Genomic DNA, 15,944 nt, shown 5'->3' with positions numbered 1-15,944 from the left:
CTGGATTCATCCTCACAAAGAATCTATAGGCAACAGAAACATAATGGGGAAAAAGACATGCAGCCAAGAATACATAGTTATCTGCAAAACCCAGGTGCTGCTTCAAAATGTGGCCACCACCTTTGCTCACCATCCACTTTGTTACTGACAGGAATGTCTTCTCTGAAAGACAAGAAGTAGAAATTTTACACACTTTTAAAAGGAAAACCCCACACAGAATAGACAAACCTTTTAAAACTATAGTAGTTCTCTTACCATGAACTATCCGTCTCAGAGTGGTTGGCACGCTCATGTCTTTCTTGATGCTTCATTGCAGTTACCTTTAAAACACACACACACACATACACAAAACATGCAGTAAATCTTAAATTCCATTAAAATGACAACAAACTAATTCTAAAACTAGAAAGGCATCTAACAGTTAGCAAACTTGTTTAACCTAGCTAACATATGATTTTATTTTCTCAGTAGGCTACTGGCACATTAAAACATTAAACATTAAATATTAAACTACTAACAACACAAAATTTCACATTAGTTAACCTAATGTTAATATAAGATAAGCATTGCTTGTTAAAATAATTTTAATTTGGTAACTTTATTCAATAAGCTGACAAAAGCCGTTTGAAACGACAGCGCAGTTTACCATAGTAAAGTTTGTAACAGTCATGTTGACGGGTAAATATTACTAGGTTAAACTGGTGTGCAAACATCTGACAAACACTCATACTGACAAACGTACATATATGTTTAACTTACTTGCTGGTCTTAATCTCTCGTAAATTGCATCGACACACAGCGTAGATGTTCTCCGGTGTTGTGCCCAATTCTGACCCCCGCCAGATTACTACCCTCCTAGTATTGGTAGGTTTAGGGTTAGGTATGTGGTAAGGGTTAGGATTAGGCAATCAGGTAACGATTTCAGCGAGAGGGGGTAATAATTTGGCGGGGGTTGAAAATGGACACAACACTTTCCAAGCTGTTGCGGCGTTGTAGACAAGGTGTAGGGCAAATAGTGTCAATTGAAATACAATAAATGAGGAAAATAAAACGACCTTAACAGAACGCCACCAATGAGGCCGTTACAGCAAATACAGTAGTATACAGCAATTTAAAAAAATACAGTAAGTCTCTGTATGTGGGGTATGACATCACAGAAAATTCCCATGATGCAATGGTTATTTACAGTTATTTACTGCAAAGGGAATTTGCAGTATTATACTGGGTGATATACAGTTAATAACTGTAGAAATCACAGAAATGTCTAACAGTGTAGTTTTCAATGTTTTTAGCAAAACAGAACATTTGTTTCGATGTATAGTACTGTGGATATAGAAAGCACTCTGAGTTTTCCACAAGCATCCTAAGCCTAAGTAGATTGTAGGACCGTTGCCACAGGTCTCTACGATCAACTTAGCTCAGTGTACTTTTGAGAAACGCAGCCCTGGCCGGTTGCACCAGCCGGACGTACACCCGGTTGTAGGACTAGGCTGGACGCAAAATGCGTGCATAGAATGTATACCTGTTGCACCATCTCGGCGTAGTGCTACGTCTGAGACTAAATCTTACGCCTAGTCAAAGGTAGGCATAAAGTGAAAAGTCACGATTTGCTCGGACATGATTCGTTTATAATTAATTATCGCAGACGTCAACTGCAACGTTTATGGTCTTTTCGGGCAGGATAATGTGGCCTATAAACCATTATTATGGGGGAGGGGTCAAGCAACACAAGCGAGCAACGCGGAAACTTTGCGCAGGTGTTATAAAAGTGAAAGTAAACAAACAAACAAACAAACAAACAAACAAAAAACACCTACGGCTAACACTGCATTAACGGCACAAATTCTCTCAGAGACAACGAGAGACGAATCTACTTTACCATGCTGATAACGGTATATAACTGTCTTAAATTATTCCCTTAATATTTCTATTCGACATCTTGCTGGGACAGTATAAACGCTTGGAAATACTTAACGTCTTTAATTCCTCTCATCATTTGCAGCGTTCCTGCCATCCAATAATCGCAGTAAGTTTTGTGTTTACTTTTTAATCAGAAATGACGAATCAGTTTTCAAATTCTGTCAGTTCTATCACAAAATACAATTTATAAATCTGGTTTTTCAGCCACAGAAAGACGTCTTTAGGCTAAAATGCACAATTGTCACGTAAATTCACATTTACCTCAGGAAAGACATTCATTGTACACAAAATCGATAGTTAGCTAAAAAAAAAAAAAATCTGTAAAGAAGCGTTGTATTACATTCATTATATTTTACTTAACCTGCCGCCTTTATTTTTAGTGTTAGTCTGAAGAAATATGGGAATGTGCAGGGAGAACTCAGATACAAAAACGTGGACTTGTTAGGAAATATTTAGTTGATGAAATTATTTCGCGGTGGGTTCACTTGTTATAATGTCTTGAGCAATACAGTTTTATATTAGTTGTAGCCATTGCAGCGTGGAGGTCGTCTCAGCTATCACTGCGGGAGAATGTGTTGGCGTGGACGCGCATCGTCTACGCTGGGCGTAGTTGCGACCGTAGTTTGGTGCAACAGGTGTAAATATTTATCGTAACGCAGGATGTTGCCAAGCCCAGCGTAGGGCTTACACACAGCTTTTTTACGTCTAGCTGGTGCAACCGGCCCCTCATGCCTACTATTGCTATGGTTACCTCAGACGAACGCGACTTCTGTTCACCAACGTCTGTTTAGTGCGCTCTGACTAGCTTGAAATCCAACTTTCTATAAGGTTTTGAAAACGCAATTTAAACTATATTCGAGCACCCAATCCCAAAAGTTTCCCTAGATGGGGAATTAGAGTATAGGTTTCCAGAAGACGTTGCGACTTTGTCTTATCGGTGTATTCAATAACCAACCACAAGATTTTAAGTATTTTTTCAGGATTTCTACAAAAAGACCTCACACAGTTACTACCCTTGTGCGCATGAGCTAAGAACAAAGCAGTACAGAGTGTGATAGAGTCCCTGGCCAAAACGAGCGTTGGGATGCGCAGGACTGAGCACCTCTATCACGATGGACATTGGATGGATTTAATTCCGTCATAACAGTGCAATATATGTTCATTAGAAACTGTTTTGTTACAAATCTGAAGAGGGAAATATGCAGGCGCCATTATGGTTCAGCACTCTGGACAGCGCACCCGAGTGCCTGATCCGACTTATTACTGGAGTTATTTTTATCTCTACGTGTTTAACAGACGAAGGATCATGCAACTGATAACTTATTCACCACAAACGGGGGAAAATACATCGCAAAAGGACTTCTGAAGTGAGAAATGGACTTTGCGGAAATTCTGTTTGCTTTGTGCATCGTTGTGATTGTGATTGTTTCTTTGTTGTCGAACTTACTGGTGTTGGTATGTTTCATTCACAGCAGCGAAATACGGCGCCAGGTGCCAGGGGTCTTTACCATGAACTTGTCATTTTGCAACATACTGATTTCTGTCCTGAATATGCCGTCCACTTTAGTTGGGATTGTAAAGCACCAGCAGCCTTTTGGGCACTGCCTCTGTCGCACGCTCAGCTTTCTGGATACCTTTTTGACAGCCAACAGCATGCTGAGCATGGCAGCACTCAGTATAGACCGCTGGATCGCCGTGGTTTTTCCGTTGAGTTACTCCAGCAAAATGCGCTATCGGGACGCGCTGGTCATCGTGTGTTATTCGTGGCTCCACTCGTTCACATTTTCACTCATTCCGCTGCTTTTTTCCTGGTTTGACTACAGTCCCATTTACGCATCCTGCACGTTGCATTTGAGCCAGGAGAGCGCACGGATTCAGTTTACTGTGTTTACCATCGTCTTTCATGCCACCAGCTTCATGCTCTCGCTCGTGATTTTGTGCGTTACATACTTAAAGGTTTTAAAAGTTGCACGTTTTCACTGCAAGAGGATTGACATTATAACCATGCAGACCCTCTTCTTACTGGTAGATATTCATCCAAGGTATTTATGACCATTTACTTTAAGTAAGCAGGGGCGTTTGCGCAAAATTTCCCATTGTAACGTAAGTGTTATTAATATTTGTAAAACTCCTTTGTAGTGTTAAGCAGCGCTGTATTGCTGAACAAAAGAGGAGGAAACAGCGCGCTACTAAGAAGATTAGCATTTTCATTGGCTCTTTCATCATCTGTTTCGCCCCTTATGTCATCACAAGGTATGTAGCCTACTGTTTTAAGCTTAACATTTTACAAACCATTTGGTATAAACACTATGGACTAATCTGGGAAGAACTGTTTATCATACAGTATGGTACACATATCTAAAGATATTAGTATAAGGCTAATGTGAGACGCAACGAAGCAGTTTGAAACGTTGAATAATGTTTAATTGTGCATTATGGCTCAGTTGTGCATTCTGTAAACCCTAATGCTGTCTTTACTTATACAATCAAGTAATGTTGACTAAACATTACTTAAAATTTTGCATTTTGGACCTATTACTTAAAAATATGAGTTCATTTAACTTATTTACTATCAAAATGCATAAACTTAAGATTTCAAGTGTTGTGAGCTCAAAATCATGATTAATCATTTGGAAAAAAAAAAATCATTTTAAAAAGTCATCTTGAATGTTGAATTTTCAATACAACTGAAATATTTGAGAGAACATCACATAAGTTGACTTCATAAATTAATGTTGCTTTTCCTGAAAAGGTTTTTTTTTTTTTTTTTTTTTTTTTTTTTTTTAATACTCACCATTATAGTGAATAGTGTTACTTTTGGTTGGGCACTTGGAACTTTGTTTATATTACTATTGTTTTCTTTCTGTTGTTGCAACAATGCAGCATGAAATCAGAGTTCTTTGATTTCAAAGAAAGAAAAGTAATAAATAGATTGCTTTTAGAAGGTGATCTATATTCTAATTAAATCATTAGGTTTTTTAGGTAATTAAATCATGAGTGTTTTTCATGCTAATTAATGATTTTACAATTTTACTGATTTTCTTTTTTTTATAAACACTATAAGAAGCTTTTAACTGCGTTTATATAATCTTTTAATATTTGGAGTGATGTGCGTGAGTCACACACAGACTTCAACATTCAGCATGTGAATCACAACAATGGTAACAACTCAATTTTATTTATTTTTATTAACTATCAATAACCATTTTATGAGCTTTTTTTGTTTGTTTTTTGTTGTGCTACTACTGACATGACTTGCAGTCAAATATAAGAACATTGTTTAACAGTTTTAAGTTACATTTTCATGTTGAGTTAACTTAAATATATAAGTACACTTAAAAAAATGAATACCAAGTGAACACAATCGTTTAAGTACATTAAATAAGTGCTAAGTTTGTTGAACTGAATGATTTAAGTACAGTCTACAAAACCGCCAAGTTAAATAAACTTAAATATGCAAGTTTTGGAAGATTCCATTACTCAATTAAATTGAGGCAACGAGTTTACTCAATCAATTTAGTCCAATTAACTTATTAGGGTTTTCAGTGTACTTAGTTGCTTGGTTAAACAAATGTTTTGCTATTGAAAAGTAAGAAAGTGCCTCTAAATGACATCATTTAATTGAGTCGTGATATTTACAAGAAAAACAAGACAAGAAAAAAAAAAAAAAAAAGCTTTCTAAGAATAGCTCTTGTGCGCCAGAGGTGACAGGAACATAAACACCTTTCACTCAGGTGATTCGCTCACGATCTTGTAAGAACGATCTAAAAACTATATTTTTCTTCTCTGTTTTATTTACTTTTCAGTGATCCTACACTGCTGTGTATCTGTAATACCTACTATCTTATTTTCCCTTCAAATGAAATGGTGTGGCATTAGGTTATCTAATTATTTTATGCCTTTTATGCCTTTAGTGCCTTTTTTGATGGCTATTTTATATAATTTTATATTTATATTTATATAAATATATATTTATATATTTTATATTTATATAATAATTTAATTGATTCATTCATTGATATTATATCTATATTTCATATTGTGATAATAACAAATACATACAGTCATTATGCCATTACATTTATGCTAAAAAAAAAGATTCAAACAACAAATGTTACTTTTAATGGCTCAATGAACAGTGCTGTTTACCAGAAGATTTACTGAAAGAGTGATTAATGCCTAATATGAAGTAGATGGTAAGATGGGGGAGATTTGCTTTTAAATTGTAACATATACGTTCAGCATGTCAAGAGTGATGATGATGAATCAGCCAGTGTGGTATTATAGAAAATAAATAGAAACAGTTTTCATTTAGTTGTTATGACACAAAATGTAAAATATTAAGATAATTTATCATTTTATTATTCCATTTAATCATATAATCATTTATACTGATTTAATATATATAATAATTTAATTGATTCGTTCAATTGATTAATTCATTGATTAGTTATTATTAATTAATTAAGATTTTATATTATTTTTCCATTTTTGTTTAGTTTTATGATGTGTTGTTTCAGGGCATATTTGTCTTCATAAATAAGAGATAACAGGATGTCTTCTATTTTGAGGTTTTTAACGTTACAGGACATTGTTGTGAAGCAGTAATTTTCTATTGCTATTCCTTTGAGTATAATGACACTTGTTGGATTTGTGCTAGAGCATTGAAACACACGCAGCTAAGATTATTTAATAAACTATGCTTCTTTTTTATTATCATCACTTTGTCTCCTCCTTCTGCTTTTATCTGACTTTATTCAGTCAGCCTGATAGAAGACTGTTATTACAGTTTTGGGTAGCAGATAAAACACTGGTTTTAGGTAGTCTTGGGGCATCCGGGGCTGGATCTGATATTTTTGGCATGAAGGCATGATGTAACAGTATAAATGATTTTGCAATAACTTTATATTTTTTTAAGTGTCTCTTTTGTAAAATATTATATCAACTATTCTACTTAAAATTTAATTTGACAATTTAGTTGAATAATTGAATAACTGGTGACAGTAGAATCCCAGTAAAAGAGGCACATCTGAAAGGTAAAACCATTCTATTACTTATATACAAGCATTTGAATATTTATATATTTAATTGCACATATTTTAATTGAGGATATGTCATAATAGCAATACTATTCATGTAAATTTAATTACTTCACTCAATTAAAAACATCACGCAAGTTTTTATAAAAACAATGTCTAAAATATATGTCTAATTCATGGAAATATTAAATAATAACCCCTGGGATTACAGTAAACATTAAATTTAAAAACATGTCACTTGGGGCCTTCTGTGCCAGTTCTGAGGGGTCAATGTAATTTTTTTCCAAATAAAATCTATTTTTACTCAGCTTTTGCTCCACAAATCCTAAAACACCGATGCGTAAACAAATCCCTCATTAACAACTAAACACACACACACACACACACGCGCACACACACACAATCTTAATATTTAACATTATGCAATGTCAAAGATCACAATTTACCAGAGGCACACAATTAGATCACTTAACCTTAAAACTGTTTAGACTGACTACTAAATGTTGATAAAAAGATGAAATGACAAAATAAAAAAAGAAGACGAGATTTTACACAGAGGGACATTTTACACCATCTTATCCTATAATTAATGCCAATCAGTTTTGTGAGTGCTTAGCACACAAAAAAAGATATTAATTAATTAATAAGTCATGGTAAATAATTACTGAGTTGTGTTTTAATGTGGCTCTTGCCTGGATGCTGTCAGCTATGATGTTAATGGAATCATCTCCTTTTCCAAGGTTGACGGAGCTGCTTCCCTTTGTAGATGTCAATCGGTATTGGGGTATTGTCAGCAAGTGTTTAACATACAGCAAGGCAGCTTCAGATCCATTTGCCTACTCCCTCCTGCGGCAGCAGTACAAGAAGGTGTTGGTAACAGTGTCCAATCGCTTGTTGAAGCGTGATTTATACCCTTCCTCTGGACACAGCAGCTCTATGGACACAGAGAATGACTACAGTCTTCAGAGAATCAGCTAAACGTGAAAAATGTGAATGACCAATTCTTTGATTTGAAAGGTCTGTGTGAATTCCAAGTGTGTGTGTGTGCACTTGTACAGCTGTTTTTGTGAGGCAGTAGGGTTGGTTTGAGTTTTAGAAAGTTAAGACATTTTAACCGGTCCTCACTTTCTGAGACCCCTTTAAAGACCTGTTTGAGGGTCCAGACTTGGTTTTAGGGATCAGGTTATAATTGGGTAAAGGTTAGGTTTAGGGTGAGTGTTTGGGTGAGGCACTAAGACCAAAATGACAAGTAAGTTGTGCTAACCTAAATCCAAGTTGAAACAACCTAAATCCAAGTTGAAACAACATAAATTTAGTGAGACCAACAAATGTTTAGTTGTTTAACCATTTAACCATTTAACCATTTAACCAAGTTGTGCAAACTGAATGAAAATTGGCTCAACTAAGCATTTTGTTAAATCAACTTATATTTTTAAGGTAGCCAGGTTACTCTTTCAAGAATAGTTCATCTTACTTGTTGTTACGTTCATTCAACTGGCTGAACTATGCAATTTGCCCACACAACTAAGTTTAAATTTATAATTACAAGTTGTATAAACTGAATAAAAAAATGGCTAAACTAAGCATTTTGTTGAATGAACTCATATTTTTAAGGCAGCCAGGTTACTTTTTCAAGAATAGGTTATCTTACTTGTAATGTTAAGTTCATTTAGCTGGCTGAACTATGCAATTTGCCTATACAACTTAGTTTAAATTTATAATCATAAGTTGTGCAAACTAAATAAAAATTGGCTAAACTAAGCATTTTGCTGAATCAACTTACATTTTTAAGGCAGCCAGGTTACTTTTTCAAGAAAAGTTCATCTTACTTGTAATGTTAAGTTCATTCAGCTGGATGAACTATGTAATTTGCCCATACAACTCAAGTTTCTATTTACAACAGTATTGCAGAAAATAGCCTCGTGGACACTGAAGAACATGCAGAAGGATATTTTATTTGAATTCAAAATAGACAGCCTCCTACTTAGTATTACTGTGTTTAGTATTAAAACAACCTAACTTTAAAAAACATAGATGAACATTCACATTTCAGTTCTGTGTGACAACTGCAGTAAATTTTTACATTCCTTTCACTAATGCACATTTAATCAAAAGAACAGATTAGGGATTTTAAATTTCCCAGCTCAATATAAGTCAGAGTTCAGGACATGCATTAAAGTACATAATTTTATTTTATTTTAATTTTTTTTAAAAGAGAAATAAAAAGAGAAAAAAAAAAGTGTTTTGTACAAAGTGCAAAAACCAACAACAACAACAACAACAACAACAACAACAAAAAAACAAAATCAAACAAACAAACAAAAAACAGCCTACTTCTTGCAGAGTAGCATGTTGCGTAGCCTGTAACAACACTAAGAACAGCTGCTCCCACCAATGTTCATGAAAAATGTTTGGAGAACGTCAAAAGTGTGCTTCATGTGTTTTGGGTAATCAATGTTAATGATGTAAGGAAGACCCATCCAAAGCACAAATGCTTTCAGGACGTCACAGATATCGGTGAGGTCAAGGCGCTCTTCCAAAATAATGGCGACTTCAATGGTTTCTTTTGGAAGCATTTCCTATTGCTCCTCCTCAGTCACAATCAAGATGTCCATTTCACTATGCCCTTCACTAATACTTCAATTTCATGAGATGGCTGAAAAAACAACAAAAAAGGAATTAATTCTTTACATGCAAATATAATAATTGAATTAATATAGAATAATACTGTACATTACTTAAACTATAGTAATACATTCTTTTAAAAATATTTCACAATAATAACAACAACAACATCAACAAGCAGCAATTAAGTGGTAAAGTAAAAAAAAAAAAAAAGGCACAGGTTACATGAGCATGGCTGGGAGTATCAGACCAACTGCAACAAGTACTTTAATTTCCAGAATATAAGGGTGTTTCTACACTAGCACGTTTGGTGTGCACCAGGTTCAGTTGATGTTAGAGTTTGGTTCATTTGGATGGTGTGAACTCTTAGTTCTTCCATTGTTTATCTGACACTGTAGCCATTAGGGATGTGTGAGACTAGCTGCCAAAATTCTACCACTGCTAGTCGATGATGAAAATACCAGTTGTTTAATTTTTTTTTACATTATTGGCACATTCTCACATGTTTTGCTTTATAGTTTTACAAAGACTATATTCAAAGTACTGTCACTTTAATGTTACATTTTACATAAATATTTACTAAATATTTTGTAAATTATCAGTCTTGGCCACACGTTCACAAGAGTTTCACAACACTTGTGTGTGCTTCTGATGCAGGAGTCAGCATTCTGATGTAGAACGTGCATACTGTAAGTACTGTGTAAGATTGCATTGTGTCAATAATTGTCCTCACAAAGATAGATGTACAGGGTTGCATGTGTGAGAAAGAATGTGGCTGTGTGGTCACAGTTGGTGGTGTTAACCACTCTGTTGTAACCAGAATGTAAACAGGAGCACCAACAAATTGCAAAGCATAAATATACACACTTACTACACAGGCTGCAGAGTAACTTTACATCACATTTGGCTTGACATTATGGTGCATTTTATGCTGTGGTCTATACTTTTGGTCTAATGTGTCCCCTGCTAATAAGAGTCAATTAAGAAGATTTTGTTACTTCAGTGCACCCAAGTATCTGGTCACTGGACATTGACACACTTTCCCCCAGTTTCTACAGACAAGGTTTAAGCTTAGTCTCAGACTAAAATGTAAGTCTGAGCTGTTTCAACTGAAAGAAACTTGCATTGATTGATTTTGAAATATATCAGGGCCCTTGTTTTGTCTCAGGATGTACACCAGTAATGTTTTTTTTCTAAGGTATGTTTATAAAAATCACTTTAATGTCCCAATTGAACTATGGCCTAATCCTGACTTAGTCTAAGCCCTGTCTATGAAACCAACCCCTGATGTCATGTTTTAGTATTCAACATTAGAGACAGAACAGCCAAAGCTAAAAATTTCTCTTGTACTAAATTTACTAGATTTCTCAAAATGTACTAGATTTCTCAAACAGGTGTTCATAGTACTAGTACGTTGTTCTGTTTCATAGAATGTTGTGAGTTGTTTTTTAAAGTGACTTTGTTAGACTTTTGATGTAGATACTTTGCAAAGGATAAAGGAAATGCTTTATACAGCAGTATAGTGCCAGATTTATTACCATTTGTTCAATTAACTGTTTTGTGAAAATGGTGCAATAAAGATAAATGTATAAATAACAAAGTAATAAATAAACATACAAATGGAAAGTTGCATGCTATTTCACTAAATTAATGGTCAAATGACTTTGTTAAAATCATTAAATCAATGCTTGAACGGAATTTTTTTAAACAAGTTCAAGTTTATAGATAACTATAACTATATAACAAGTGTTGGGGGTAACACATTACAAGTAACGCGGGTTATGTAATCAGATTACTTTTTTCCCCCAAGTAACTAGTAAAGTACTTTTTCATTTACTTTTTCAAATAAGTAACGTGAGTTACTTTTTTTCCCATTTATTGATTGAAAGCTCTCTTGTCCCCATGTTGAGAGAAATTGGGAGTAAGATGTTACTTTTGTTCTAGAATACTTGTGAACATGCACTAAATAATCTCACTCACGAAAAAAAAAACTGATTCAATATTCCTCAGAATTAATAAAAACTGTGAAATGCAACGTAAAATATGATGCAAACCTGCAATAATTAAATATTTAAAGTAATACAGATATTCTTTATGTATTTAATCACATTGTATTAACCAGTGTCTTTGCTGCTGGCCTTCAATGATCCAGTTTAACCATACTAATAAGCAAAAATTACTTGAGATAAACTAATATTTGATCTTTTTTTTATTGCTGAAGAGTGTTGAACTTTCTTCTTTTGCTTTCAGCTGTACAGACATGAATTTACTTTTCCTTTCAGCCTGAGGCTTTTGGTGTGAAAGGGCTTTTACATTTGCCAAAAATAGAATGTTTAATATTAAAAACAAACAAGCAAGTCCTGCTCAGATTTAAAAAGTAACGCAAAAGTAACGTAACGCATTACTTTCCATATAAAGTAACTAAGTAACGTAATTAGTTACTTTTTTAGGGAGTAACGCAATATTGTATTGTAATATTTTTAAAAGTAACTTTCCCCAACACTGTAGATAACTATTTAATTACATTTTTGGGACCTATTAACATTAAAAATTTTTTTTTTTTGATCTTCTGATAATAAAGAAAGAACAAATTGTGTCTTTCAAAACAAGCATCCAAAAAAACACAAGAAACATGAAAAATTGAGAAGAGATGAAACATTCAAAAGCCAGTTTCTGGGTTATGCAGAACAGCCATTATTCCAAGGCAGGAAGGCATCAAGGAACGTCCGATTTCAAATTTCAAGTCTCCGGAGGTACCTTCTTTTGATCGAATTTTGAAGTCAGCATAGATGTATCCTTCGCTGCCTTCAATTTCCCACAATCCTGTGCGTGTGCGTCATATAGGCTATCCACAAGTTTCCGGGCGGCGCTACTGTAAAAAAGAACGTGGGTACAACTTCCGGTGAGGCGGCGGGCCTAGTATACCAATGGTATTTTGTGTGCATTTAACAAAGAGGCTAAGTGTTTTTTAGAGCATTGTTTACTTTGTAAAGATGCACACCTTTATGAGAGATGCCATTACGTTCTTATGGACAACATATGCTTTTCAAATTTGTGTTCCCACATCATTAGCAAGTTTGGATCGCTAAATCTTGAATGACTGTCAACTAATGCAATGACATTTGACATTTGAGACATCAGAACTTGTGTTAAAGGCCATGCCAGATGAAGCCTCGATTCGAGGCTTGTTAACGTAGAAATCCCTTTCGTAGAAGCCTCACTTTCTGTCCAGTCGTGTGCGCGATTCACTTTGCGTGTCCTAATGTTCGACCCCCAGATCTTACTTTGCGAGTACATTTTCATTGGGACCTATTTAATAATTACATTTTTAAATGCCCAGTCATACGAGTAATATGAAGAATACAAATTATTTCAGGAAAATTAAATATATGCCATATGCAATTAATATATGTGTACATTATTTTTTTTTATTACATCATATTGATATTCATACTGGTATTTAATGGCACTGTTCAAAGGGTAAATTAATTTATCAGAGTCAGAAATTAAACAAACAAACACACACACACGCGGTTAGGCTTTTATTTGTGCATATAACATGGACCGATCTATGGAAATTGTGGCGAATGCTTCTGCCGGCGGAGCTTTAGTCTTTTGGCTGCTTTATTTTTTACTAACCACCAGATCGCGCTGTTTTCGACACTCTCAAAGCTTTGAATCTTTTCCCGAAACAGTCAGAGGAAAGCCTCGGTGCTTAACGAGGCTTCATTTGCCCGTCACTGCTGTCAACCGTTGAATGAATGAGTGTCAGGTCCCGCTTGTTTACTTTGAACCAGAAGACGCTCCCACTTTTGACGCAAGGCCTCATGGGGCATAGGAAACTTGTGGATATAAATAAAGATATTCTGGTGAAATTAAATTTGTTACTTTATATAATAGATGAGATCTTGACCATGATATACTTTATAAATAGTATTAGTGTAAAAAGCACAGTTTGTAATAATAGTATTTTATAAAATGTTAAAAGGGTTCAAATGAGTAGTAAATAAGAATAATATTTACAATATACTACCAATAATAATGAAACAGCCACAATAACAATGACCTGTTCTGCAATAATACTTGCAAGTGCTTTTATTTTTTAAGCAAAATATGCCATTTTCTGCCGTGTTTTCTGATGCACAGACCTTCAATGACAATGACACTGAGGTCTTTATGTATTATTAAATCATTTATACATAACTGTATAAGATCGTTTTTTCTACAAAATGTACAACTTAACCATTAGGTAACCTAGCAACGACTTCGCCCTTACAAAAATATCCAGTGGTAATCCTGTGGTACTGGAACAGTACAACATAAATTTACCACACAACAAATGAGCATAGCTAAATATGACAGGATTACCACAGCACTTTCTGTTGTACAGTATCCCAACCCTGGTGAAAAAAACAGCATATGCTGGTAGGTATGTTTTGATGCTGGAATGCTGGTTAGGTAGGTTTTGATGCTGGTTTAAGCTGGTCCTTTGCTGGTTTATGCTGGTCCTTAGCTGGTTTATGTTGGTCCTTGACCAGCAACATGACCAGCAAAAACCAGCAAAGGACCAGCTTAAACCAGCTAAGGACCTTCATGTATTGGTTTTTCCCATTGTTCTTATGGCCTGTCCAGGTCAGGTTCCAGTTAAAAAGTTTGACATGGACAAAGATTCTTCCGTGAAATGTGTGTGTATATGGAGAAGACTTGCATAACAAGAGAATTAAGATGGCGACTGGTGAGCCAACCCCAATTGTGAATTTCATCTCTCTTTTTTTTTTTTTTTTTCCTGAACTGAATTGGATGTTTTTTTTCTCCCTCTCTTTACATTACACACAAACAAAGTTTATTTCAGACAAACTGAACTTTATTAAATTTATATTGTTTAATATTTTAGTGTTCTGCGTTATGATGTGATTTTGCTTTGCCTTGAGAACAACAAAGTTATTCTTTTGCCTGTGAAGGAAAAAAGGGTTAATAAGAGAAAAAAAAAAAAATTACCTTAATTACCTAAACTAATCATCCAGCCCAGGTGGAATTAAACTAATTTTGAAAAATGGAAAAAAAGGGAAAGTGTGTGTTTTGTTTACCTTTTCTTATTTTTTGGCTAACCTTTTGTTATTATTATTATTATTATTTTGTGTGTGTGTGTGTGTGTGTGTGTGATCTATCCATTATCAGTGCTTTAGAAATTTTTTGCACTAATGCTGTGTGCTGCACAGATCACCTCCTATGTTGTTTACAATGTTACTGCAGGTTGTACAACATACAATGAACAATGTCTATATCAGGGTGAGTTTAAGCAAACTGCAAGTATTATCTGATAGTAAAACAAATACAGTGGAAAATGTACCTTTAGAATTAAAAAAATAATAAAAAATATAGCTGCAAGCAGCGATGATGGGTCCTCGCCGCCAGTGCATCCGCATCCCTGGTGCCATCAGAAAAACGGTGCCCAGCGGGCACATGCATTAACAGTATCCCTGTAGCAGTTTGGATTGAAGTGTCACAGCAATGAAAGGGTTAAAATCAAAGTGCTGTTAAGTCATTCTGACACAATGAGAAGGAGATAGGTTTAGAGTTGAAAAGATTCCTTATCCTATGAGGTCATCTTGTGTTCATCCTTGGTATTACAGTCTTCATCTGCCAGTTTACAAGTGTGATATTTCAAATGTTTTTGCAGCCTCTGAAAACATGATAAACACATTTCCTAAGAATGACTTGTTTTTCATATGTAAAAAGTTGTGAAGAGTTAGGAAAATGCACTTTAAATGCACTCTGTCTCTCTCAGTCTCTCTCTCTCTCTCACACACGCGCACACACACACACACACACACACACAGCCACTCGACTACCCCCAGTCACACTTACATACACACATACACAGACTTAAGCCCATCCCCCGACACAGAGTTAGAGTGAGAGAGTTAGAGTGAGAGCAGATGTTTAATAGTTTTTTAATTTTCTATTTTTTGTTGATTATTTTATATCGATGGAAGTAAGCATTTATTTCTCAGAATGACTAGTTCTATGTATGTAAAAAGTTTTGAAGTGTTTGGATGCTGCATTTTAAAATTATGGTTGTGTTTTTTACTGCTACTTTAATAAATCACCATAAATCAACCGTTCAAGATATCCTAAATCCGCTAACAATTTAACATCTTCAGTAAGTTGGCATCATGTTGACAAAGTTTGGTGTGAACTACTTATTCCTTCTTGGAGGAGTATGAATTTATTTACAGCCTGATTTTTCCAAAAATCCACATTCAAATCAAAATAGCACTTTTACACAAAATAGACTTCTTGTTGGTCGCAGCTAATGGGTGTAAATTAGAAAGTTATCTGGCTTGATGAGACCAATAT

At 34.8% G+C, this 15,944-nt stretch overlaps 1 protein-coding gene across 3 annotated transcripts; it reads left to right on the top strand.

The window, feature by feature from the left end:
- The first annotated feature begins 2,985 nt into the window (after positions 1-2,985).
- gpr78b (G protein-coupled receptor 78b) lies at positions 2,986-9,370 on the top strand. Of its 3 annotated transcripts, none has more exons than XR_007826253.1 (4): positions 2,986-3,962; positions 4,060-4,173; positions 7,700-8,600; positions 8,779-9,370. XR_007826253.1 is itself a non-coding variant. In XM_051101747.1 (4 exons), exons 2-4 carry the CDS (start codon positions 3,430-3,432, stop codon positions 7,935-7,937), a joined length of 885 nt encoding a protein of 294 aa, XP_050957704.1. In that variant the 5' UTR covers positions 2,986-3,287; positions 3,393-3,429; the 3' UTR covers positions 7,938-9,370. The 3 variants fall into 3 exon arrangements, 2 of the variants coding, with proteins under 2 accessions (XP_050957704.1, XP_050957703.1); XM_051101747.1 differs by having other exon boundaries at positions 2,986-3,287; positions 3,393-3,962; positions 7,700-9,370; XM_051101746.1 differs by having other exon boundaries at positions 7,700-9,370.
- Positions 9,371-15,944: the final 6,574 nt, after the last annotated feature.

The sequence above is a fragment of the Labeo rohita genome, unplaced genomic scaffold (genome assembly GCF_022985175.1).
Source record: "Labeo rohita strain BAU-BD-2019 unplaced genomic scaffold, IGBB_LRoh.1.0 scaffold_1669, whole genome shotgun sequence".
NCBI lineage: Eukaryota > Metazoa > Chordata > Actinopteri > Cypriniformes > Cyprinidae > Labeo > Labeo rohita.
Note: the sequence above shows the minus strand (reverse complement) of the source record. Positions and strands in the feature narration are given on the sequence as shown.

Coding starts and splice junctions, on each gene's coding strand:
- gpr78b (XM_051101746.1), top strand. CDS start 3,295: ATGGACTTTGCGGAAATTCTGTTTGCTTTGTGCATCGTTGTGATTGTG. Junction 3,963..4,059: donor CTGGTAGATATTCATCCAAG/GTATTTATGACC, acceptor ACTCCTTTGTAG/TGTTAAGCAGCGCTGTATTG. Junction 4,174..7,699: donor GCCCCTTATGTCATCACAAG/GTATGTAGCCTA, acceptor TCCTTTTCCAAG/GTTGACGGAGCTGCTTCCCT.